The sequence below is a fragment of the Triticum urartu genome, chromosome 1A, assembly GCF_056163025.1.
Source record: "Triticum urartu cultivar PI428250 chromosome 1A, HENAU_Tu73, whole genome shotgun sequence".
In the NCBI taxonomy this organism is placed as follows: Eukaryota; Viridiplantae; Streptophyta; class Magnoliopsida; order Poales; family Poaceae; genus Triticum; species Triticum urartu.
The window spans coordinates 585,165,542-585,190,584 of NC_141873.1; the positions used below are offsets into that span (position 1 = coordinate 585,165,542).

The 25,043-nt window shown below is 49.6% G+C and overlaps 1 protein-coding gene across 1 annotated transcript in view; it reads right to left on the bottom strand.

The window, feature by feature from the left end:
• The window catches only part of LOC147993116 (uncharacterized), a 97,261-nt gene extending 83,241 nt beyond the window's left edge, over nucleotides 1–14,020 (bottom strand). The window contains exons 1-3 of the mRNA XM_087539231.1: nucleotides 13,922–14,020; nucleotides 13,626–13,750; nucleotides 13,367–13,536 (exon numbers count right to left, since the gene is read on the bottom strand). Of these exons, the coding sequence (XP_087395357.1) occupies nucleotides 13,367–13,536; nucleotides 13,626–13,750; nucleotides 13,922–14,020 (394 nt within the window). The remainder of the gene's footprint in view (nucleotides 1–13,366; nucleotides 13,537–13,625; nucleotides 13,751–13,921) is intronic.
• Nucleotides 14,021–25,043: the final 11,023 nt, after the last annotated feature.

Sequence of the window (25,043 nt, forward strand, 5' to 3'; positions counted from 1 at the left end):
TGTCATATTGACCCATTTGCACGCCCAAGAAGCCAAGCAGGGTCACGCAAAGATTCTTCATCACGTGCATCACGTCGATTGCGGAGCGAACCTCTATATCTTTCCAATAGGGCAGGTCCCAAAATATAGTTTTGTTCTTCCACATGGGTGCGCGCCCGTCAGCGTCATTCGGAACAGGTTGTCCGCCAGGACCCTTTCCAAAGAATACCTTCAAATCCTTGACCATATCAGGTACATCAGCACCAGTATAGTGGCGAGGCTTCGTCCGGTGATCCGCCTCACCTTTGAAATGCTTGCCTTTCTTTCTTACGGGATGCCTGCTCGGAAGAAATCGACGATGTCCCGGGTACGCATTCTTCCTACAATTGTCCAAATATATACTATCGGTATCATCCAAACAGTGTGTGCATGCGCGGTATCCCTTGTTTGTCTGTCCTGAAAGGTTACTGAGAGCAGGCCAATCATTGATGGTCACAAACAGCAACGCCTTTAGGTCAAATTCTTCCCCCATGTGCTCATCCCATGCACGTACACCTGTTCCATTCCACATCTGTAAGAGTTCTTCAACTAATGGCCTTAGGTACACATCAATATCGTTGGTGGGTTGCTTAGGGCTTTGGATGAGCACTGGCATCATAATGAACTTCCGCTTCATGCACAACCAAGGAGGAAGGTTATACAAACATAGAGTCACAGGCCAGGTGCTATGGTTGTTGCTCTGCTCCCCAAAAGGATTAATGCCATCTGTGCTTAGACCAAACCATACGTTCCTTGCGTCACCTGCAAATTCCTTCCTGTACTTTCTCTCGATTTTTCTCCACTGCAACCCGTCAGCGGGTACTCTCAACTTTCCGTCTTTCTTACGGTCTTCTCTGTGCCATCGCATCGCCTTAGCATGCTATTTGATTTGGAACAAACGTTTCAACCGTGGTATTATAGGAGCATACCACATCACCTTGGCAGGAATCTTCTTCCTGGGGCGCTCGCCCTCGACATCACCAGGGTCATCGCGACTGATCTTATAGCGCAATGCACCGCATACCGGACAAGCTTTCAAATCCTCGTACTGATCACCGCAGTAGAGGATGCAGTCATTAGGGCATGCATGTATCTTCTGCACCTCTAACCCTAGAGGGCAGACAGCGTTCTTTGCTTCGTATGTACTCTCCAGCAATTCGTTGTCCTTTGGAAGCATATTCTTTATCATTACCAGCAACTTTCTAAATCCCTTGTCAGATACACCATTCTCTGCCTTCCGTTGCAGCAATTCCAGTGTGGTGCCCAACTTTTTCTTGTCAGCTTTGCAATTCGGGTACAACAATTTCTTGTGATTCTCTAACATGCGCTGCAACTTCTTCTTCTCCAAATCACTTGCACAGTTTCTCTTTGAATCGGCAATGGCCCGACCTAGATCATCAGCTGGCTTATCTGATGCCTCTTCTTCAGCTTCTTCCCGCATTGTCGGCTCAGCTTCTTCCCCCATTGTTGTATCATCGTATTCAGGGAACCCATGGCCAGGATAGCTGTCCTCGTCCTCTTCTTCTTCATTGTCTTCCATCATAACCCCTCTTTCTTCGTGCTTGGTCCAAACATTATAATGGGGCATGAAACCGGACTCAAACAGGTGGACGTGAATGGTTCTTGACGTAGAGTAATTATGATCATTCTTACAGCCAGCACATGGACAAGGCATAAAACCATCCGCTCGCTTGTTTGCCTCAGCCACAAGCTGAAAAGTATGCACACCATTAATGAACTCGGGAGAGCATCGGTCATCGTACATCCATTGTCGGCTCATCTTCATTACACAACACCGAAAAGAACAAATTAATACAAGTTCATACATAAATATCATACATAAAGGTCATACAACACTTAAATGCAACAAATAAATAACTCTCTAGCTAAAGAATTTAAATGCAACAACAAATGCGATCAAGATCGCAACTAAGGTAACAATTGATCCAACAATATAATGATACCAAGCCTCACTATGAATGGCATATTTTCTAATCTTTCTAATCTTCAAGCGAATTTTCTCCATCTTGATCTTGTGATCATCGACAACATATTTTATAATCTTTCTAATCTTCAAGCGCATTTTCTCCATACCAAGCCTCACTATGAATTGCATATTTTCTAATCTTTCTAATCTTCAAGCGCATTTTCTCCCCCTCAATTGTTTTCAATTTTTCTTTCAAATCCTTATTTTCTCTTTCAACTAAATTTAACCTCTCGACAATAGGGTCGGTTGGAATTTCCGGTTCACATACCTCCTACATACAAATATCTATGTCAACTTGATGGGCATAATTTGTCATAAACACGAAATGCAACAAATAGTTTTAAAAAAGAATATATCACATCCGAATCATAACAAGGACGGGGGCTGACGGGGACTGATATCAAAACCATGGCACTATGTATAACAAACAGCGTACGGGTAAGATAATTATACGAGTAACTATATATCCAAATCACACAAACATCAATTTTTTTATATAAAACATTCATGAACAAGAGGCTCACCGCAAGGTGGTGCGGGCGACGGGACGGTGCGGGCGATCGACGGTGGTTACGACGGAGATTTAGAAGGCACTAAGTAAACTGCACCTACATATGCAAACTAAGTGTTATTTTTGACCTCAAATTGCATATAAATCAAATACTAGCACATATAATTCCTCCCAAATTACTAAACTCACAAATTATTCACTATATAAAGCATTGCAAAAGCTAATCTAGCAATGAGAGATGAAAGGACAAAGTTGCTAACCTTTGTGATCATTTGAATGGATGGGGGCCTTCAAATCTTGACAAATTTTGGGCAAAATGTGTGATGAGCTCAAGAGGAAGAGGGGAAGAACAGAGCGAGCTCGGGTGGACGAAGGGTTTATGTAGGACGATCTTTAGTACCGATTCGTGATACGAACCGGTACTAAAGGTGCTGGAGGGGCCCCAGACTGACAACATCCTGCCACCACTCACTTTAGTACCGGTTTGTGGCACGAATTGGTGCTAAAGATTCGCCACGAACCGGTACTAATGAGAGCGGCCGGCTAGCCGTTGGAACCGGCACTAATGCACACATTAGTGCCGGCTCAAAATCTAACCGACACTAATGTGCTTCATATTTGACCCATTTTCTGCTAGTGTTTGTGGAGATGAAGAATTCTCCGTCGCTTCCTGGAGAATTTGTGGGTACATGTGTGAGATAATGGTGTCTGCTACAAATCATTCGTTTGATATGAGGGAAACATAAGCAGCCTCCACTGCCTACAGATGCGCACCATCAATGATTGTTTCCTTTTGTCTCTTGCGGATCCTACATCGCAGCCGGCCACCGCTAGCTCCCGACACAGTAAACCGCGTCCTCCGCTGGCCATCGCTCACTCCATTGCAGCGACGGGAGCGTTGACGAGCGCTCGCATTGCAGCACGAGCGAGCAGTGGCGAGCCCGTCGGTGAGCGCACCATTGCAGCTCCGAGACCGCTGGTGGGAGCTCCATTGCAGCGCCAGGCGAGCAGTGGCGATACCGTACCGTTGGTGAGCGCGCCATTGCAACTCCAAGACCACGGGTGAGAGCTCTATAGCAGCACAACGCCACGATTGTGAGAGATGCAGCGTGGTGAGGCCCCAGTGAATGTTGCATCACAACACCGGTAGCTGCCAAGGTGTGTTGCCTCTCACCATCAGGCTTGTAGCTTCACTAGTGCTATGACGTAGGAACGGGTCTGCTCGTCAATGATGTAATGATGTTGTAGGACATGGAGGTTAGGGCAGTAGGGAGCACTCATGACGTTCGTCGCTTGGAAGCACCCGACACCGTTCTCCTTGGTTGCACTATGGCCTGGGTGAGCGCGTATGCCATGGGCACGGCATGACACGGGAGCTCCTCCCCGATGAGCTGCACTTTGCGGTGCGTTGGGGCGTTGCGTTCTGTGCTCCCGCTTCGGCGCCTGCTAGAATGAGCGCCACTTCATTTTCATCCGGCGTGTGCTTGACGGCGGGTACAATGAGACCGACATGTTCGACGCGACGCTCACATACCTACCCACCAAGATTAACCCACATCGCATGAGTCGGCTTTGCCTCACACACCCGCAAGAGGGAGCCCGACGGGTGCGGCAGTTGAAGCACGCTTGTGAGCACGGAGAACGAGGGTCCCTGAGCATGGAGAATGGCGGACCTTGCGCTTAGTTGCTATAGACATAGAACCCGGAGGGAAATTGCAGAGAAGATTGTGCACTGAGTTTAGCAGAGGCAGAGGTAGGGGATGATGCACAGGAGGAAGACGAGTGGATATTTTTTCTCTCGTGAGGGATAAGGCCAGCAATGCTACATGTACGAAACCCTACATGATGATTTACTTAAAAGCTTATGTGGCGGCAGTTAATTCGGGTACGTCATATTCTCCCCTTTGCATCTCGCTCGTACTGACTTGCCACTTCCGTCCATGGCGGACTCCGCGCTCGTCACTGCCGGTGCTTGTCCTTGGCTGCTCGTGCTTGCCGGCCAATGATGCCATCAGCGCTCGTCGACTCGGCCGCCTGCTCGCGCTCGCCGGCCATCCGCTCACATCCTTCATCAAGTCGTCGTTGTCACAAGCAGGCCTGCTACGTCGATGCAACATGGAGATGTTGCCGTACCAAGCATCATGTGGTCTTCATAGCGTCACCGGCGTGGTCAGGGCAACCTCGGCCACCGGTTGCAGCACCCCAATGTGACGTGCCGCCCCTCACCGTTGACACCCATTGCACATGGGTTGCACGAGCGAAAACAAAGAGCCAATGTCGTTGAATGGATATAGCAAAAACGATCGCCGGACCAAGCAAAAAAGGATGATGGTTCCCGCTATTTCTTGCCACCACCGTTACGTGTCGTGGCTCCGCCATGATGGATGTAGCAAAATTTATCACTGGTGGTAGCAAAATCCAACAACGATTGCAACAGCGATGGGCAGCGCCAGTGGTAGCAAAATCCAGCAATGGTTGCAACAACGATGAGCAACGCCGGTTGTAGCAAAAATGTGTGGCTGTAACAAAATGGTGGTTTTATCAAAATTGTCCTCATGTGATAGCTTTTTGGGCTGCCGGTTGCAGCAAAAATCGCAGCATCGTCGTTGCCACCATAAACTTCATCGTCGCCGTTGCAGCATATCCTATCGCCAGTGGTAGCTCCACAACCTCACCATTGTCGTTTGCAAAGAAATTCAATCTCTGGTTGTAGCACGCGCTAGTGGGTGTAGTAGCACGGTCGGCAGTTGGGGGCCTAGGAGTGCGCCATGAGGGTGAGGAGCAGGTGGCGGACGGCCATGGCATGGAGGAGCATGTGGGGAAGAAAGAATAGGGGTTGGTGGAAGTGCAGGCGGATGCCTCGTTGGGACACCGGCGCGGGAGCTCGCTGTGAAGAAAAGGTGCGAGAGAAGAATGGTGTAAGGGCGAGCAGCGCGGGGAGAAGAAAAGGGATAAGGTAGGAAGACTAGTCTTCATGGGTCCACTGTGTCATGTGGTCGCTGCCGGGGTGCTGATCCACGGGCACCTATGGGACCGGCGGACCGGGTTCCTTTCGGTTCGGCGGGGGTGGAGGTTGCGCAAAGAGCAAATCGAGGCGAAGCACGCGAGCGATTTACCCAGGTTCGGGCCGCACGGATGCATAAAACCCTACTCCTGCTTTGTGGTTTGTATTGATTTCTAGCTCGGGAGCGCGGAGTGCTACAGTACACACCAGCAGCTAGCAAGACTGAGCGTGAGTGTTCGAACTGGCTAACCCCTTTCTACGTTGCACACGGGCCTCCTTTTATATGCTCAAGGGGTCACCGACATATGGCAATGGAGGTAAAGGGCAAAAATGGAAAGGTGCTGTGGTAGGTACAGCTACCTGCTACAGTGTATCATACCTAACCCTGACGGCAGGGGACAGGGGTCTTAAATGCCCGTCTGTGTCGCCTAAACAGTACCGAAAGGGACCGCTAGAAACGCCACCGTTTGCCACGATGGTTATCTTGTCAGCGCCTGCTTGCCACCGCACGCCCCTAGCTGCACAGCCTTCCGCCACGTACGCTTGGAAGGGCCCCAGAGCGACACGTGGGTGGATGTGCTGGAGCGCGGGCGCGGAGAGGTGGCTTGCCGCGGCAAGCGCCTTGCCGCGGCCGTTGTCTTATCGCGTCCGGGAGCTTGTCGCTCACCGGGTCTTGCCAGAACGCGTGGTGCGCCGCGGCAAGTTCCTTGAAATGCCTTGAGTGGCCTTCCCGGCAAGCTCCTCTTGTCGGGGTCTTGTCTTCTTCCCGGCCAGCTCCTCTTGCCGGGGCCTTGGTTTGAGTACTTTGTTCTTGAATGGTCTTCAAAGGAACCACGGAGGATCTTGGCGGTCACCCGGCAAGCCTTGCCGCAGGATGCTGCGACTGCCCGTGCACAAGTTCGGGATACTAGGGTACCCCTACTCTAGTACACCGACAGGAGCCCCCGGGCCTGGGCCAGACACGGTGCCGAGCGCTGTTGGGCCAGGCCCAAAACAGTGCACGGGCACGCGCGGCCTAGGTCACGCCGCATATCTCTCCGCTTCCACCGCGCCCTCCCCGAACGGCACGCGTTGAATGCGGCATCGTGGGAGAGGTCGTGGGGGTTTCTTTATTCAGAAATACGGAACGTCCGCCCCCTCCCCCTTTATAAGCAGGGGAAACAGGGGCAGTTCGCCCACTCGCCCGTTGCCGTTCCCAATCTCAGAAATCTCCGCCGCTCCCTTGCCTTCCCAAAGCTGAGAGAGAGAGAGAGCAGCGCTCCGCCCCCCATCGCCACTAGCACCACCCACGCCGTCGACCTCCTCCACTACTTCCGCCATGGCTCCAAAAGCCGACAAGGGGAAGACCGTGAAGACGACCGAGGCGCAGCGGCTCGCGACGCTGCGGAAGGAGCGGTCCGTTTTCCCCCCCAAGCTCGGCGCGAAGGAGCTGAGGGAGAACTACTATCTGTTCTGGTCGGCGGAGACGCGCGCGCATCTGCGCACAAAGGTTCTCCCCGCTGCCGCTTGGGAGAAGGCTCCGAATGGGTACCCCTTCTTCGCATTGTTCTTCTATTGCGGGCTCTGCCCGCCCTTCTCTGATTTCTTCTGCGACATCATGAACACCTATGGATTCCATCTCCTTGACTTCACCCCCAACGCCGTCCTGACAATGGCAGTTTTCGCACACCTCTGCGAAAACTTTGTCGGAGTTCTTCCCAACGTAGCCCTCTTCCGCCACTTTTTCATACCCCGAGTAGAGAGAGGAGAGCCTCTATCTGGCGGGATTGCCTGGATCTCAAGGACCGGCAAGAAAGAGACCTATCTGGAGGGAGAATTCCGCGGCAAGTGGGAGGAGTGGAGAGCTGATTGGTGCTGGATTGACGAGGAGAGCCCGCAGCCATTCACCACCCGGCGGCAAACCCCAGTAGCACGCGGCAGCGATTGGAGTGACTTGGCCCCGGAGGACGCCAGGCTGAAGATCGCCGTCACCAGGATCCTGCGCCTGAGGTTTGCCGAGCTTACTGTTGGCGCTGTTGGCGCAGACTTCCTTCGCCGCCGCATCGCCCCCCTACAGGAACGGGGGAGGCCCACTTGGGAGTTCAAGAACGCGGCAGACATCATGAGGCTGCGGCCAGGCCTCAATTACAACTTCACAGTCCTGGAGCTCAACGCGATGCTGCAGGAGCTGTTCAAATATGACCCCCAGCATCCCGAGGTGTTTAGGTTGCCGGGGGGCGTCGTGCCTTTGTGCAACAATTCCGAGCTCGACCGCATTCGTGCAATGATGCCGGAGTGCGACTCGCACGGGATTGTGCCAACTTGGCAGGAGCCTGCAGACGAGATCGTGCAGCAATTCTTCGACGACTTGGTGGAAGTGCCAATCCACCCCGACGAGAAGGACGGCCTCACCCGCGACACCATGGATGCAGAGATGGCACTCATCGCCACCAGGCTGGAGGAGGCAGCGGCAGCCGCAGCCGCGGGCGAGTTCGGGTTCACTACGGCGGAGGCAGATGCAGCAGAAGCGGCAAGCCGTGCCGAGCGAGGGGAGCCTGCCGGCAAGAAGGAGCTTGCCGGGCAAGACACCGAGCCGAGCGAGCCCGCCAAGGACGCGAGCGGCTCGTTGCAAATCGACTCTTCTCCCACCTCGTCTTCCGACAGCCCACCAGAAGCAGAGCCTCCATCCCCACCAAGAAGGCGCCTCCGCAAGGTTGGTGATGTGGCGGAGCGGCAAGCGGGCCAACAGTCGCCACGCCGCGTGACACGCTCGACCACGGCAAACACCGTTGCCGCGGGAGCACCTCATGCTACAACGGCAACTGGAGCGGAGTCTAGCCGGACCACCGCTTCAGTCCCTGCCGCTACTCACGCCGCGCCAACAGCCGGAGCGGGGTCGTCTCAGACCGCCGCCACTGCTCCCGCTAAGCGGCCAAGGGAAGCTTCTCCTCCGCCTCCTCGCTCCGGGCGCGCGCCAGGCTTCGACTTCTCCGCGTTAAGCTCCGACGAGGAAGAAGAGGGAGAGTAAGCTTCTCTTGTTGTACTTGCATTTCTTCAACTCTTGCTGTTGGTCTTGTTTCTCACTTGCTCTTCCCTGAATCTGCCCCTCTTTAGGACTCTGGCCCAGAGAGTGGCAAAGAGAGCTAAGGCCCCGGTGGTCATCATCGAGGACGAGCCCACTGCGACAACAGGTGGCGCGCCCGAGACAACCTTGCCGGAGCCGGCGACTTTCCTCCATGGCAGCCCCCAGCGTAAGTGTGTGAATTATTTGCCGCGGCGAGGCGCGCATGGGTACTTGTCTTTCCTGATATCTGCTTGTTGCCATGTGTAGGAGCCGAGCAGCCCCACCAGGAGTCAAGGGAGAATCCCCCGACAAGGGAGAATTCTCCGGCAAGGGAAGGCTTCCCGGTGAGGGAGAAGTCTCCGGCAAGGGAGGCTTCTCCGGCGAGGGACAGCGCCAGCGGTCCCCCGACGACGGAGACCACGACCGCAGAGCCTGGTGCAGGTACTCCCCTTGCTTCAAAACTTCCCTTGGATCCTTCTTTTCTTGATCTTTATGAGTTTCTGCTGGATTCTGTTTGACTCTTCTCCCCTTCTCCGGCCGTCAGCTCCATCCGCTGCGGAGCAGATGGAGACAGAGGTCGCCGCTGACGAAGCTGCCGGTGCTGGAGACGCCACCGGCGCAGAGGCCGCCAAGGCTGACGCCGCAGCAACTGGCGAGGAATCTGGCGATCGTACTGATGGCCCTGAGGCCGCAGGAGCGCCGGGCGCTACGCCGACCGCCGACCCATCCACCGAAGCCGCAGCGCCAAGTCCCATGGAGCCCCAACCGGGCGTTTATTTGAAGGCCGGCGACGACGTCTTCATCAATCTTCCCTGGGCATCAAGCTCCAGAGCGCCGGTCGAGGGGGAGGTCTTCGACGGAGAAGTGCTCACCTCCGCGGGGCTGAAGCTGGTCGACGCGCCAAGCAGCAGCAGCAACGAGCCCGAAGAAGAGCGGCTGCTGCGCAGGTTGATGTCGCTCTACCGCGCGCGACAAGCCAAGCTGGAGTCCCGCGAGGCGCTTGTCGCGAAGGCGGGAGCAGACATTGAGAAGCGCGCAGAAGAGCTCGGGGGTTTCCACCGGGAAGCCCTCCGATCCCTGGCGGAAGAGCGGGAGCAGCTCGCCGAAGCGCGGAAGGTCTTTCTCCTCGAGAAGGCTGAAGCCGAAGAGCGCCAGCGACTTGCCGCTGCGAAGCTAGCCACGGAAGAGGGCGAACTGGCGCAGCGGAAGGTCAATCTCGACGCCCACGAGGAGGAGCTTGCCTCGCGCGAGGAGAAGCTTGGCGGAGCCCTCAAGCAAGCGGAGGACGCTGCCGCCGCCGCCGAGGCCGCCAAGGAGGAGTTGAAGACAAAGGTGGCGCAGCTAGAAGCCGATCTCGCCGGGAAGGGCAGAGAGCTCAGCGCCGCCAAGGTCTCCAACGTGGATCTTGAGTTGAAGCTAACCACTTGGACCAAGACTCTGGACAGCGCCCAGAAGCGGGAGGTGGCCTTGAAGGAGGAGATCAAGGCCGACAAGGCGCTGTTGGAGAGCGCTGCCGCCGCCCAGAACGCCTTCAGCGAGACTGTGACGCACTGGACGGAGAGTCCGGTGAACGCCGCCACAGATATCGACAAGGAGCTGGCGCAGCTGGGAATGGTGGATCTTGGGTATCCCTCCGACGACAACCTCCAGCCCAGCACCAAGCTCGTCCTGTTCTTCAAGGGCGTGGCGACAGCCCTTCAGCGACTCCGGCAGAGGATCCCCAAGCAACTAGCTGACGAGTCGCGCGAGATCTGCGCAGGAGCCCTCGAGAAAGTGTTGATGAAGGTGGCCTTCCGCAATCCGGGCCTCCGCCTCACCAACATCCTCAGGTCCTTGCCGCCAGAAGCTGATCTGGAGGAGCTCAAGGCCCTTGTCGCACCCATTGTGGACAAGGTGAGCGGGATCAAGCGGGTCGAAGGCGATCGCGTAGATTAGGCCGCTCATTTCTTCTTTTTTCTTGTCGCTGTCGATCGAGTTATGAAAACGATCTGTTAGAGCTGCGACAAGCTATTTTGTAATATGACTTTATTTTGGGTAGCCATTGCAATGTTATTCCCTTTACTTGACTCCTCCCTTTGCATGTTTTTGCCCTACGCTTTTAGGGAACTTGTCGGTGCAGGCACCTGAGCCGCGAGCGCTGAGTGCGGAATGTCAGCAGCCTGCTGGCGGTGCCGCTACCGGTAAGAAACCTTCTCGCAACTAGCTGCAGCTCACTTAAGTTGCTGAGCGGGCTCGAAGCAAAGTAAGGGCGCGGCTAGTTAAGCAACCAGTCGCAGCTCACTTACGTTGTTGAGCAGGCCCGAAACAATGCAAGGGCGCGGCTAGTTAAGCAACTAGCCGCAGCTCACTTAATGTTGTTGAGCGAGCTCGAAACAACGCAAGGGCGCAGCTAGCTACGAGTTGGTTCCTCCGCGCACAGGTTTCCCATACAAAGTGTGGTCGTTCAAGGGAGATAACTTAAAATTTAAAAAATTTGATTGCTCAAACTTTGGCAACTTAGCTTTTCTGTTGTTTGCTTCCCGGCAAGGCGAAACTTTCTTGAACGACGCCTGGCCAATACCATCCATCGTCTTCTCCTTCCCCCCCCCCCCCCCCCCCCCGGCAAACTTGTGGGCGAGGGGAGCCTTGCTTTCAAAAGGAAGAAGAGACAATACAGATATGGAGCTTTATGGCTCGTTATTGCTTACCGTGGAGTAGGTGCTGCACAAAGTGTCAGATCATATATGCCATAAAATAGAAAGCATAAAATTGACAAAATGTGCGGAGCACATGAGCTTTACTTATGCACGGGATCTGCGCCCGGCTTTGTACAAAGGATTACATGCAACAGCGGCAAGACTTGTACAAAAGGGGGGTTGCCGGACAGGGTCCGACAACCGCGCCTTACGGGTGAAACTTACGAAGATGCTCGATGTTCCAGGAGTTGCTCACTGGAATGCCATCTTCGGTCTCAAGGCGGACAGCGCCAAGCCTAGTGACTCGTTTCATCCGGTAAGGGCCTTCCCACTTCGGCGTCAACTTGTTGGAATTCTTGGCGGATTGAACACGCCGAAGAACAAGGTCGCCTTCCTCGATACTTCTGGCATTAACTTTGCGGCTATGGTAGCGGCGCAAAGCTTGCTGGTAGCGAGCAGCTCGCACAGCAGCCAGAAGACGGTCTTCCTCAAGGAGCAGCGCGTCATCTTGTCGCAGCTGCTCTTGCTCAAGCTCATCATGAGCGAGCACTCGAGGTGACCCATATACGAGTTCCGTGGGGATAACTGCCTCTGCTCCATAGACTAGAGCGAAAGGTGTCTGGCCAGTGGCTCGATTTGGCGTACCTTCGTTTCCCCCTACCTGGCGCGCCAGAGATGCCGGGGTGCTGATCCACGGGCACCTATGGGACCGGCGGACCGGGTCCCTTTCGGTTCGGCAGGGGCGGAGGTTGCGCAAAGAGCAAATCGAGGCGAAGCACGCGAGCGATTTACCCAGGTTCGGGCCGCACGGATGCGTAAAACCCTACTCCTGCTTTGTGGTTTGTATTGATTTCTAGCTCGGGAGCGCGGAGTGCTACAGTACACACCAGCAGCTAGCAAGACCGAGCGTGAGTGTTCGAACTGGCTAACCCCTTTCTACGTTGCACACGGGCCTCCTTTTATATGCTCAAGCGGTCACCGACATATGGCAATGGAGGTAAAGGGCAAAAATGGAAAGGTGCTGTGGTAGGTACAGCTACCTGCTACAGTGTATCATACCTAACCCTGACGGCAGGGGACAGGGGTCTTAAATGCCCATCTGTGTCGCCTAAACAGTACCGAAAGGGACCGCTAGAGACGCCACCGTTTGCCACGATGGTTATCTTGTCAGCGCCTGCTTGCCACCGCACGCCCCTAGTTGCACAGCCTTTCGCCACGTACGCCTGGAAGGGCCCCAGAGCGACACGTGGGTGGATGTGCTGGAGCACGGGCGCGGAGAGGTGGCTTGCCGCGGCCGTTGTCTTGTCGCGTCCGGGAGCTTGTCGCTCATCGGGTCTTGCCGGAACGCGTGGTGCGCCGCGGCAAGTTCCTTGAAATGCCTTGAGTGGCCTTCCCGGCAAGCTCCTCTTGCCGGGGTCTTGTATTCTTCCCAGCCAGCTCCTCTTGCCCGGGCCTTGGTTTGAGTACTTTGTTCTTGAATGGTCTTCAAAGGAACCACGGAGGATCTTGGCGGTCGCCCGGCAAGCCTTGCCGCAGGATGCTGCGACTGCCCGTGCACAAGTTCGGGATACTAGGGTACCCCTACTCTAGTACACCGACAGTTGCCTGTGAGTGGGTTGCGTGCGTGGGTGACGCGACCGGCCAAAGCTTCGGCCGGCGTGTAGGCATGAAACGTTTTCCTTACACAATTACCGTACTACTCCCTCCGTCCATGAATAAGTGTACATGTAGCTTTTGTCTTAAGTCAAAGTTTTAAAACTTTGACCACCTTTCTAGAAAAAAGTAAAAGCATTTATGACACCAAATTAGTATCACTAGATTCGTTTTGAAATGTACTTTGATAATCTATCAATTTGATGTCATATATGTTACTATTATTTTCTATAAAGTTGGTCAAAATTTTAAAACTTTGACTTAGAACAAAAGCTAGATGTACACTTATTCGCGGACGGAGGGAGTACATGTTAAATAGCAGAGACCCAATCCGATCCCCTACCTTGCACAATTTGTTTGAGTAATATATTCTACTCAATTAGTTACTACTAGATAAGAGATATAATTACATGATACCATATCACAGAATATCACAAAGATAGCATCATCTTTGGTTCTCAATTATTGGTGGTGCCTTCTCTGGTCGTTGATGTTCTCAAGCCGCATTGTGGGCAAGTATTGGTGGTGTCCTCTTCTCTGGGCAGTTTGGGACTAACCGCATAAGCAACCAGCATAAAGCCTAACGTCATCTTGGCAGCTAAGTCAAACACACCCCGAATCCTCATTGCGTAACGCCTAACACGCCTGCATGTAGAAAGAAGTAAGATCATATATATCAAGCTGCCAAAGAAACAGAAACTTACGGAAGAAATAGATGTAATTTCGTATCCTACAGAGGGTCGTCTACTTCTTGACTGGTTTGTACAGAGGGACGCTGCTGAGTAGTCGTGGGAATCTTCCCCCGCTTGTATAACGCATCATACAGCTCCTCCACCTTCTGCTTCTTCTCACGAGCATGCTGGATTGATGCACGCACATAATGATCAGTGTGCCTCCTTCATATCATCGATAATTAAATAAAGCGCTGATTACGGCTGTTAAATAATTATGAAGGATGTAAAGGGAGTAATTAATTTTGCTGTTGCCATCCTTGATGTCGGGAGATAGATCATCGTGAGGGAAAAGATACCTCGCTGAAGAACCTGCTTGGCACGAGTTGGGGTCGCCCCTCCGCGGCCGCCGCCAGCGTTCCACCAAGCCTCCTCGCCAGGCATCGAACCGCTGCCATCGAGCCTCGCCGGTCTGCAAATAATTAGGCACAAGGACGATCGAGTACGGTGCGACGGTGCTGGTGCGGTGCGCCAACTTATAATCTTGCGAACAGGCCCAGCCCAACTTCCGAAAGGAAACCGCACGTACCGCAGTCGGTTTCCTAAAACATAAGAAAACGTACGACAGTCGGTTGAATGCACACGCCTGATTCTTTACTTTTCGAAAACGGGATTGCTATGTCTCAGTCGACTGAGACTTAAGTCGATGCTATGTTCGTGAGATCTTACGTTGAGATTTGTGTGAACTTTTTTTCTAAAATCGTTCTTCTTTTTATATATCGTGTCACTTGATTGAGACTTCGTTCTAGCCACACCTTTCAAAAAATATATTTTCTTTTGAGAAAAAATAATTTTTGTCTTTAGATTTTCCCTTTAGAGAAACATATAGTATCTTTTTTTAACACATATATACATTCATTTCATAAAAAGAGTACCATTGACAAATTATTTTGAATATGAATCCAACAAAACAAGATTAGTGACATACAACTTATATTTCATTAGTCAAATCTATGGTTCAAATTGGGTACAAAATATGAAGGGGGTCAATAAACCCGAACTCACAGGTAGTAGTATTTACGAGCGAGCGGCAAGAGGAGATTACCAGGGTAGTAGTTACTGTGTGGGCGGTGGGCCATCAGGTGGGCAAGGCGGAGAGCTATCCATGAGTGACAACTAGTTCCAAATCCCCATGAGCACATCATATTTTGTGAAGAAATTCCTAGACGACCCTGAATTCGGAACTGGATGCAATTCATTAAAACCCAGGGGCTTGCATGTAACTGTCAGTTTGGCGCCCAAACCTTGGCTACCACCCATGGATCATGAAATAAATTTGAACCTGCATAGGACCTAGATGTGGCACAAGAGGAGAAGCCGCAGTGATTTGCAGGGACAAGCGAAGAAATTTCTTGGGAGCATCTCTGTTGTCTTTCAAGGGTTAGTGGATCCGGCCATACTTAAGGCACACGCATGCAATGAAGCTGTGGCTTTAGATACTGATCTTCTTCTCCAATCCCTCTCTGTTGCCTCTGATTGCATGGAGATTGTCACAACATTTCTGGCAGCGCCCCATGCTGATACGCCGCAGTCTTGTCGCGTCCTCGATTGATATTGGGTGCCATGTGTGGCTGGCCATACCTCGACACATTTATTTGCATTCGTCTAGAGTTTGATGATTAATAAAAGGTATAGTTCTAAAAAAATGAGCAAGGAGTTGCACGGAGAGAAAGGACCGTCGAACAGAAATCTCAGAACTGAACATGTGTCTTCTTCTGTCCGGCTTCTGCTTTTGCTCCTCTCATCTCAATCATCTCTTTCTCCGGTGGTCGCTCTCCACAAGCGGCTTTATCATTCTTCAATGGGTGCTTGCGCATTGCTCCCTTCATGATCGGTGTTGCTTTTGAAGAACCCCGTTGTCCCAGTGGTGTCATGATATTGTTGGTGTGGATATGGTCATTGTTTGTAGTTTGTCGATCGCAAATCTGATCGTTTTGTATTTTTTTCTCGCCTTCACATAGTTTTGGTCTTATATGACTTTACTATTTGTCGTGTGTGGGTTGGTGTTGGCTATGTGCATCCTAATTATGCAGAGGACGAGCGTGTGCTCACTATGTTTGTATTCTCTTGATGCTACATTTGAGTCAATAAAATCCATCCTTTGTTGAAAATCAGGTGTCCACCACGGGGACGGGTTGTGACATTTGGTACTTAGAGCAGGGTTCCATCCACCTCATCTCCAATTCCTCTCCAATCGGCCACAAAATCCTCCAAAAATTCGCCAAAAAAAATCCCCAATCTATTCTCCTTTTCTTGCACCAAGTTGGTGCTCGCTCAATCTCATCTGGAGTGCTTGCGGAATGGGTGATGCTGCAGGGATGATGGCACCAGGTCCTGCTTAGATCGACCCATACGTCCAGTCGTTGCTTGTGCATGGTTCGTATTTACCAGTGGCAGGAACGTGTAAGTCTACGACGGGTGCCGCGACTGTTGTCAAGGTTCATGCGAACATGGGCTTCATCTCTGTAGTGTCTGCCAAGTACTCAACACTACCCCGACTGGGTGTCGTCCAAACATCATCATCGCGTGTGCCGCCATCCACGTCCACGACATAGCAACAGAAACGTCATCCCCTCCCACCACCATCAGAGTTATCACCAACTACAACGGAAACGTCCTGCTACAACTTCAACAGGTCCTGGAATGGCACCTCTCACGGTCCTTGCAATCAGTTCGACATATGTTCTTAGTGGTCCGTAAGAAGGTTCTGTGGCAGGGGCTAGCATTGTCAACACCGACCCACAATGCAACACAACATTCCCTTGCTTTGGTGGCACGAATCCACGCCTCCGGGGAGCTTAGTCTCTTGAGTACTTCATTCACTTCAATATACACGACTGTTTGTGGGTTGTTGCTGCCACAATGCACATGGAAGGCAAGGCCAGGGTTTGGTATGAGGCATAAAGATTGCATCAAGTGGTTTTGAGTGGCACGAGTTCATGTACAACGTTGGAGCACACTGGTGTTGGGGATCTTGTACCATCGACACAAATTCTAGATTCTCTTAGTGTGTCCATGTAAGTGGGGACATGTTAGTCACACAACCCACTCGGTGCTTGAATGTGAACCCTAGCAAGGTGATGGACACAACTATTGAGCTGACGAAGCCTGCCAAGGTGTTGACCTCTGAACCAACTCTCGGGGAGCTGAACACTAGTCAAATTCTCACGCATGTTGGTGGCTCCTCTCTTTTCCTGGAGTTCTAGTTGGATTCTGTGGATGAAATAGTAATTGTACTCGACAATTATGCTCTCCAAAACTCAGTGTGGAATGAAGAGATTCTTGATGATGTGGTCACTTATGTTGGAGGTATGTCATTGTTCTTTGAGTTGTGAGTGGAGCCAATTCTCAATGGTTATGAAGAAATTATGACACATGTTGGAGGTGTATCCTTGTTCCTAGAGCCTTGTGTGGAACCTGCAAAGTTAGTGTTCTCTCAGTATCACCTCGTAGAGCTTGATGATGAAGTTTCTGCTATGGGATTCTCTCATAGTCATGGCAAATGCATGTTTGGGCAGCAGAGGCCGTATCACTGGAGGTATCAAAAGTTCAGAATAGAATTTATGTTGCTCAACCATGTCCTTGTGTCCTTATATCCTTGGAAGCTACACGCATCCGTCCATGTTACTGTGATTCAGATTTTGGGGATCTTGAATCTGTTACAACAGCAGCTCTATGTGTTCTTCTATTTAAGCCAACCGTTGTGAGCTTGTGGCATGGATGTGAAATGCTCCCTCCCTACCAAAATATAAGACGGTTTTAAGGCTATTTTAGCCTAAAAATGTCTTATATTTTGGTACAGAGGTAGTATATCCTTATACCGAAAGAAACTTCCTACGTCGCTTTAAGATAAAGCACACCCGCATACAACCAACGTCCAACATCCAAGCGAAATGGAGGTTCACAACAGACACATGGAAATAAAAATAGTTCTGGAAATGCTAGGAAGAAAGAGAAAACAAACGTAGTACGACACATGCTGGGGGCAATAGCTAACAAGCCCACAATAGTCTAAAAAACATAGCCTCAACCTCAAGGAGGATAAATGATCATCAGTAGTCGGGTCGCCACCGTCTTGTGCTTCCTCGTCAATGCATCAATGACCATATTATCCTGCCGCTTGGAGAGAGGCTTCCACAGCTCCAACAATCTGCAAAATTTATAAATCGCATCGGTAGATCTCGATGGAATATATGTTCTATGACGAGCTTATTTCTATCGCACCACAGGGTCCAAGCCAAGGTTCCAAAATTCACCCACAACATTCTGCGAACCTGCGTGGAGCAATTGGCTAGAAGCTGGTGCCACTCAGGGAAATTCGTTGGGTACCACTATTACCCCAAACATCCCTAAAACAGCTCCATTAGAGTATCCTTATTCCCATGTGATCCAGGAAATCTGCTACAATTCTCGCGGCTTATATCAGGTGACGAGCAATTTACGCTTGGAAGAATTCATATTGTTGGCATTACTGTGTGTAGCTGAAGCTGAGGACAAAACAATGTGGAAGTGATCAGAGTTGCAGCTATATATCTCCAAGCACTCAAGCGGCAAGCAACATTTCTTTGTTATTACATGGCCCTTTGAAGATTTCTTCAGTTGTTACGATGGTGGTTAGTGTGGTCAAATCTTCATGGTTAAGATTTACATACAGCTTCTTAGTACTCATCCTCGTATGCTCCTCAAGTTTATTAATCTGGTTGAGATGAGCCAGTTAGAAAATTTAGTGCCTGGCTCTCAGTCTCCCACTATGCCAAAGAAAGCGTGATAGAGTTCAGAACGGGAGCCTGGTTTCCAATTCTTGGCATTCATGAGTTCCAACTCCGTGGATATTCCAATCACGGGACCAATGACATGGACAAGAATACAGTCAGGAACATAATGTTAGTTGCATGCTTGATTGACCCGTGGGAACCTGGTGTGAGCATCTTAGCGGCTTGAGCGCAAGCCGGAATTTAAGGGAGGCAGGAATGTCATGTACGGCTTTCAAGACTGGGCCTTGGGCTGCCGTGACTTGATGCACTAATTCACCAGAGTATTTAGGAGCGAGAAGCTCCACAAGAGAAAGGACCATCAAACAGAAATCACAGAACTGAACCGTCGTCTTCGTCGTCAATCCTGCTTCTGCTCCTCTCTTCTTGGTCCTCTATTTCTTCGATGGTCGCTCACTACAAGCGACAATATCCTTCTCTGCTCGTGTCCGGCAACCGAAGCGGCAACCTGTTGTGACAACTACATTGTTTACACTCCTGCCTTCAAGCACTATGGGAATATTGAAGCGATTGCCAAGTGCAAGGTACTTTGGGGAGTGCTATCGATCTTTGTTGACCGTCGGTAAGAAAACAACGTCAAAGAGTATGGCACTCAACGACGGCATGAAACAGGTCCCAACTCGCCGCACTACTCCATTTGTCGCTTGAATGCCACTCGGCAAAGTGTCTCCTGACTGCCACTCGGCAAAGTTGTCGCCTTGTTAGCACTGTCCCTCTTTGTTGAGTGCCTGTCACGTAGTACTTGCCAAACATTCCATATTTTTTTTCTTATTTCTTTGTTATTTGCTGAGTGCCTGGTAAACAACATTCAGCAATTCTTTCTTCTCTTTTATATTCTTATATATTCTTTGCACCTCTCTTTCTAGCCCCCCCCCCCCCCCCCCCCCTCATTCTTTTTCCCACCATTTCTCTCCCATCCCTTTCCCGCTGTTTCACCCTCTCTATGTTTTCCTGCCACCTCTCGCCCACCTTTTCTCTAGGCATGCTCATACTATAAATGGCCCTCACATGTATGTTATCTTGCATCGTTGTGTTAGCCTCTCTCTCCTTCACTTTTTCTACAGACATGACTAATGATCTTGTGATGTCTTTCGAGGTTTTGAGAAGTGCCATCAAGATGAAATTAGAGGACGGCGGGGGAGGGGGGTTGTGCTCCTGCAGCTCCATTCATTGTTTGTAACCTAAAAGACCCATAAGACGAGAGTTCAGTTCAGGAGTTATCAGAGGACGTTTCTCCTCCAGCCAATCAAGTTCAGCTAATTAAAGCCCAATTAGAGTTTTTTATCAGTGATGAGAGTTTGGATATAGATTTACTCCCGGCAAATTTTAACATGCTCCCTCTTACCCCTTCTTTTTTCATACGAGGTAAGAAGGTAAGAGTTAATCAGACCACTAATTGATGAGATTAACGGCTCAGATTTATTATATACTCTTACCTCCAATGTGAAAAGAGGGGGTAAGAGGGAGCGTGTTAAAACTGCTCTTTACTCCCATTCATGAGAGCGTAGTGTTGATTCTTCATCTTTTTACAGAACAAAGCGACAGAATTATTAGGCGTGGCAATTTCTATTCCAGACTTCTTGCACCACTTCTTGAAACCCAGGATGACTAACCCCAAAAATTTCAAAGCAAAAGATTTTGCTTTCTCCCATCTCTCTCCCGCCGTTTCTCCCACTCTATGTTTTCCTCCACCTCTGTCCTGCTCTTTTCACCGGGCATCCTCATACTATAAATGGCCTTCGCATGTATGTTACCTTGCATCGTAGTGTTAGTGTGTCTCTCCCCCTTCCTTTCTCTACATACATGGCTCGTCATCCTATGATGTCTTTTAGGGTTTTGAGAAGTTCCATCAAGATGAGCCTGTTAACATTAGAGGGTGGGGGTGGAGTTTCTGCAGTTCCATTCAATGAATTAGTGAGCAAAGGTAACCACCTCAGAAAGTGTGCTAAAGTTTTAGCCAAATATGGGCACCATAAAAGGAACCTGTAGGAAAAATGAGTAGAACTTATGATGTTGCATCATAGGTGGAAAAATACAGTTGAACACAAAGAAAGGGAAGCATGACTTCATAGCTTACCGATGCACTTAGCTACAGATGATAATGTTCTAGACGAAGCAATTTGGTCCCCACATTAATGTAATTGGTATTACAGATTGATTCAGTTAGAGGCTATTGTCATAGTTCTAATTGTATGACGGCTATTACAAGGTCCTTAAGTTCGTTTCAGAGAGTGAAGTTGATTGGGATTAATTCGAGATGGATTCATTCAGTTAGAGGGCAGTGTCATAGTTCAAATTGTATGACCCCTATTATAAGCTACTTAAATTGATTTCAGAGGAGTTGATTGGGATTAGTTCGAGACGGGAGCACTAGAGTAACACCAACAATGCATGCCAACGAACATGCAAGCGATGCAAGTTTGTTCGCGTCAAGCATTGAAGCTACAATTTCGAACAATGCATGCAAATGACCATTCATTCAATCTAACCGAATAGATATATAGAGATATAATAACATGATACCATGTGCCACAATATCGTCGCCCGTGACTGGCGACTCGGGGGATCCCTTCTCAGGCGCCGAGGGCTCAACCAATCTGCCTCCCGTCTCGCCGCCACTGGAGGCCACCGCCAGCGAAGCTGGTGGTGGGGCATTCCACGGGTGAGGCTCGGCCTCCATCCATGGCGATCTCGTGATGGCGACTTTGGGCGGCAGTGGCGGCGCCTAGTGTGGTTCTCGTCCTATGCTGTCCTGGATGAAGCCGTTCTCCGCCGTCCATCGGGGCATGATCGCCGTCGCAGCAAGTGCAGGTGCAGGCTCCAGCGATGGTGCACATGGTTCGAGCACCCTGAATCAGATGAGGTGTCGATTCGGCGACATCAACGGCAGCTCCACTGATCTGTTGATCTAGGGGTTATTCCATGTCGGCCTGCCTTGGTTCGAGCTCCTACATCTTCGTAGTCCAACCCATGCTGGCCACCTCCGGTTCCCTCGCCCAGATTGCGGCAGGGTATGCCCGGGGTCCCTTCGATGACAGGCTATGTGTGGTGATCACTTCAGTCTGCGGCAGCGGCCTCGCTGTTGATTGTGATCGTCATCGATAGATTTTGTGAGAGTTTTATCTCTACAAATCTGGTGGTCGATTTCGGCGGGGATATGCAAACTATGAACGATGTCTTGATGCAGAGGGATGGTTGTGCGGCGGCGGCGGTCACATCGCATGTAGCTGCTGCTAGTATAGCGGAAAAGTGGTGGCGACAACACGTCAGTGACTTCGATGGTGGTGCTACTTGAGCATCTGGTCTCGAGTGCCGGGGCGAAAGCCTAGGTCTGCCCCGAGTTGGGTATACCTGGCAATGGCGACATTTTTATGTCGTTACCTTGTTAAAGGCATTGTTCGGAATGCTCAGACTAATTTTTCAGGGTGAAAACCTAGATTCTAGCCTTGGTGGTTGGATCCGGTGATGGCACGCTCAAGGGTCGCTCCCTTCCTGAAGGCGTTGCTGTTGAAGAATCTCGTCGTCCGTGTGGTGTCATGAGATGAATGGTGCAGATACGGCATTTTTCTAGTTTGCCCATCGCGGATATGATCGCTTTGGGGCTTTTTTTTCTTTTTTCATCGCCTACACATAGCTTTGGTCCTATATGACTTTGCTATTTGCTGGCGTGTTTTTGTGTGCGTGAGTTTGTGTTGGCTGTGTGCATCCTAACTATGTAGAGGCCCCGGGTGTGTGCTCATTGTGCTTGTATCCTCTTGATGCTGCATTTTGAGTTAATAAAATTCATCCTTTATCAAAAAATATGCCACAATATATGCGATAGCATACTGCTAGCTAGCCAAACTGCAGTGGTCATAATTAAACTAAGAACAAGCTGGGGCCATCTTTGGTTCACATTTTTTCATCTTTTGTTTCATAGGTCTTCATTGGTAACAACCTGGGCTTCTACCCCTCCCCCGCCACCAAAAGCACCAGCAATAAGGATACTGAAAAATGCCAACTTGGCAGCTCCTTTAACCATAGCATGAATCGCACCTAAGATTGGCACAAGGCGCCTGCTGGTAGAGAGAGGTAGGACAAATGAGATTATATGTATCAAAACCTGTCAAACAAACAAACAGGAAAATAAGGAAGAAATTGAGCCTCTGATATTCTACGTACTGCTCAACACTTGGTTTCCTTCTTTTCTTTTGAAGCTCCGCTGACCTCTTCAACGCCTGAGTGAACCCTGCCCATAGATTAAAATCGAGGGAGAAACGATTCCGCGGCGGCCTCTCCCAGCAGCTATAGCGGCCGCCGTAGCAGGCAATCGCGGCAAATAGTGGAATTTTTTTGATGAGAGAGATGATTTCTGGATGGTTTTGCTCATTGTTGAGCCATTTAGAAGGAGTTGTGGACGATTTCGCGGCAGCAACCATAGCGTAGCGGCGAGGCTCTATTGTGGCTATTTCACGGGCTATTTTAATCTATGGCCATGCCCAGATGTCATACTCTTTCTTCTGGATGTTGCGAGAATGCTGGATTGATACACATGGATAATGGTCAGTTTCATCAATCATTAAGTAAGCGCTGACCAGGACTGTTAAATACGTAATTAAGAAGGATACTGTGTTGTCTGTCAGTTAAGTGTGGTTCGATATATTTTGAATGCATGGTGCATGTGTGTCCCGAATTACTTGTCTTAGATTTGTCTATATACGGATGTATCTAGACTAGACATGTTTTAGTGTTAGATACATCCGTATCTTGAAAAAGCTGAGACAAGTAATTTGGAACGAAGGTAATACTAACTAGGAAGTGCATCAAACCAAAGATATCAAAGCCGCAATAGCATCCATCTTATGTATTGCAACTAATTACAGTACTTGCTAAAGGCACTGGTAGAAAAAGGGCTTTTAGTCATTTCCTGATTTTTTTTTGGAATTTTTTTGAATTTTTTTTTAATTTTTTTTGAATTTTTTTATTTTCAAATTTCTGAATTATTTTAACCTCTAATCTCTAATCACCCCTCATCATTCCAAATCATCTCACTTCCCGAACGGTCACCCATCCTCTCACTACTCCAGTCTGAGCACGCTTAACTTCCGGGTTCTATTCTCCCTCGTTTCCAAGTCTGCACTTGTTGTTTTCCTAACAATATTAAGATGTCAATCCTATTAACCCTCAGGAATTTAGCTTGAGCATGAAGTCACATATTTCACTGTTTGAGTTTAAAACTATTGTTCTAAAAACAATAATTTTTTAGTAACACTAATATTTTTGAATAAGTAGTTTGACCATTGTTTGACCAGATTTGACCAAAATTCAAAAAAGGTGAAATAATTATTTAATAACACTAATATTCTTGAATAATTATTTAGTAACACTAATACTTCTTGAATAAGTAGTTTGACCATAGTTTGACCAGATTTACTAAAAATTTAAAAAAACTGAAATTTGAGCATAACTTTTTTTCCTTTTGGAATTTGAGGATTCTAGAAATTTGCAAACAGGCCATAGGCGGTCTCCATCGGATGTAACTTTTCGAGTAGATGATTTTTCATATAAAAAACTTTTTCATCCGAGTTCGTATGCAAAAGTTATGCCCATTTTACAAATTCCAGAGAGATTTTGTAAATAAAGTCGAAATTCATATTTGTAAATTTTCCCAACAACTAGACCACATATCACATGTGAAACTTATTTTCTTTTATTTTTTTGACATTTCCATCATTTTTTTTTATTTTTTTTAAAACTGAAAAGGCGGTCCACGGGGGGGAGTTTGAAAATGAGACCTTTAGTACCGGTTCGTGGCACGAACCGGAACTAAAGGTCTCATCCCCATTAGTCCCGGTTCGTGCCTCAAACCGGGACTAAAGGTCTAATCTTTAGTCCCGGTTTGTGGCACGAACCGGGACCAATGGTTGTGGGCCAGGAGCGAGGCCCATTGGTCCCGGTTCGTCCCACCAACCGGGACCAAAAGGTCTAGATGAACCGGGACTAATGCCTTAGCCGCACGAACCGGGACCAATGCTCACATTAGTCCCGGTTCTAGACTGAACCGGGACTAATGGGCTAAGCCGGCCTGGACCATAGCCCTGTTTTCTACTAGTGAGGGACGAGCAAAAAGGTCATCATGCTAGCATCAAGTTGTTGAGTTCTTTCGACAGGGCGACTATTGTTCATTGTGCTTGGGAAGGAAATGCGGCTGCTCATGGGCTTGCTAGAGCTAGTTACCGAGGGATTTTTTCTGAAGAGTGGCGAGATAAACCTCCTGATTTCTTACTCCCCTTCCTTGTAACTGACTTGATTATTGTTTAATAAAGGTCGCCAAAGTTCAAAAACAAAATTGCTAGTGTTCACATTTTTAGATGGCTCGCAGTGATCATTTATTTATCTGATTGATGAAGGGAAAGGTTGCTCCTTCTAAAGTTGCACTTGTTTCCCCATGTTTTTGAACAGGTTTGTAAGACTTCGCTAAAACAAGGCTGCCACTTCCCACTTGGTGACAGGAAAAAAAGACAGGGCAGTCATGAAGTGAAAGGATCTGTACACGGGTAGCCCGCCCCCTGGTGAAGGGAAAAACACAAGGTAGTCATGAAAATGAAAGGATCTTCACAAGATGTCACACAATTAGATTCAGAGTGAGCACTTCTAAGTTGATTGCAAT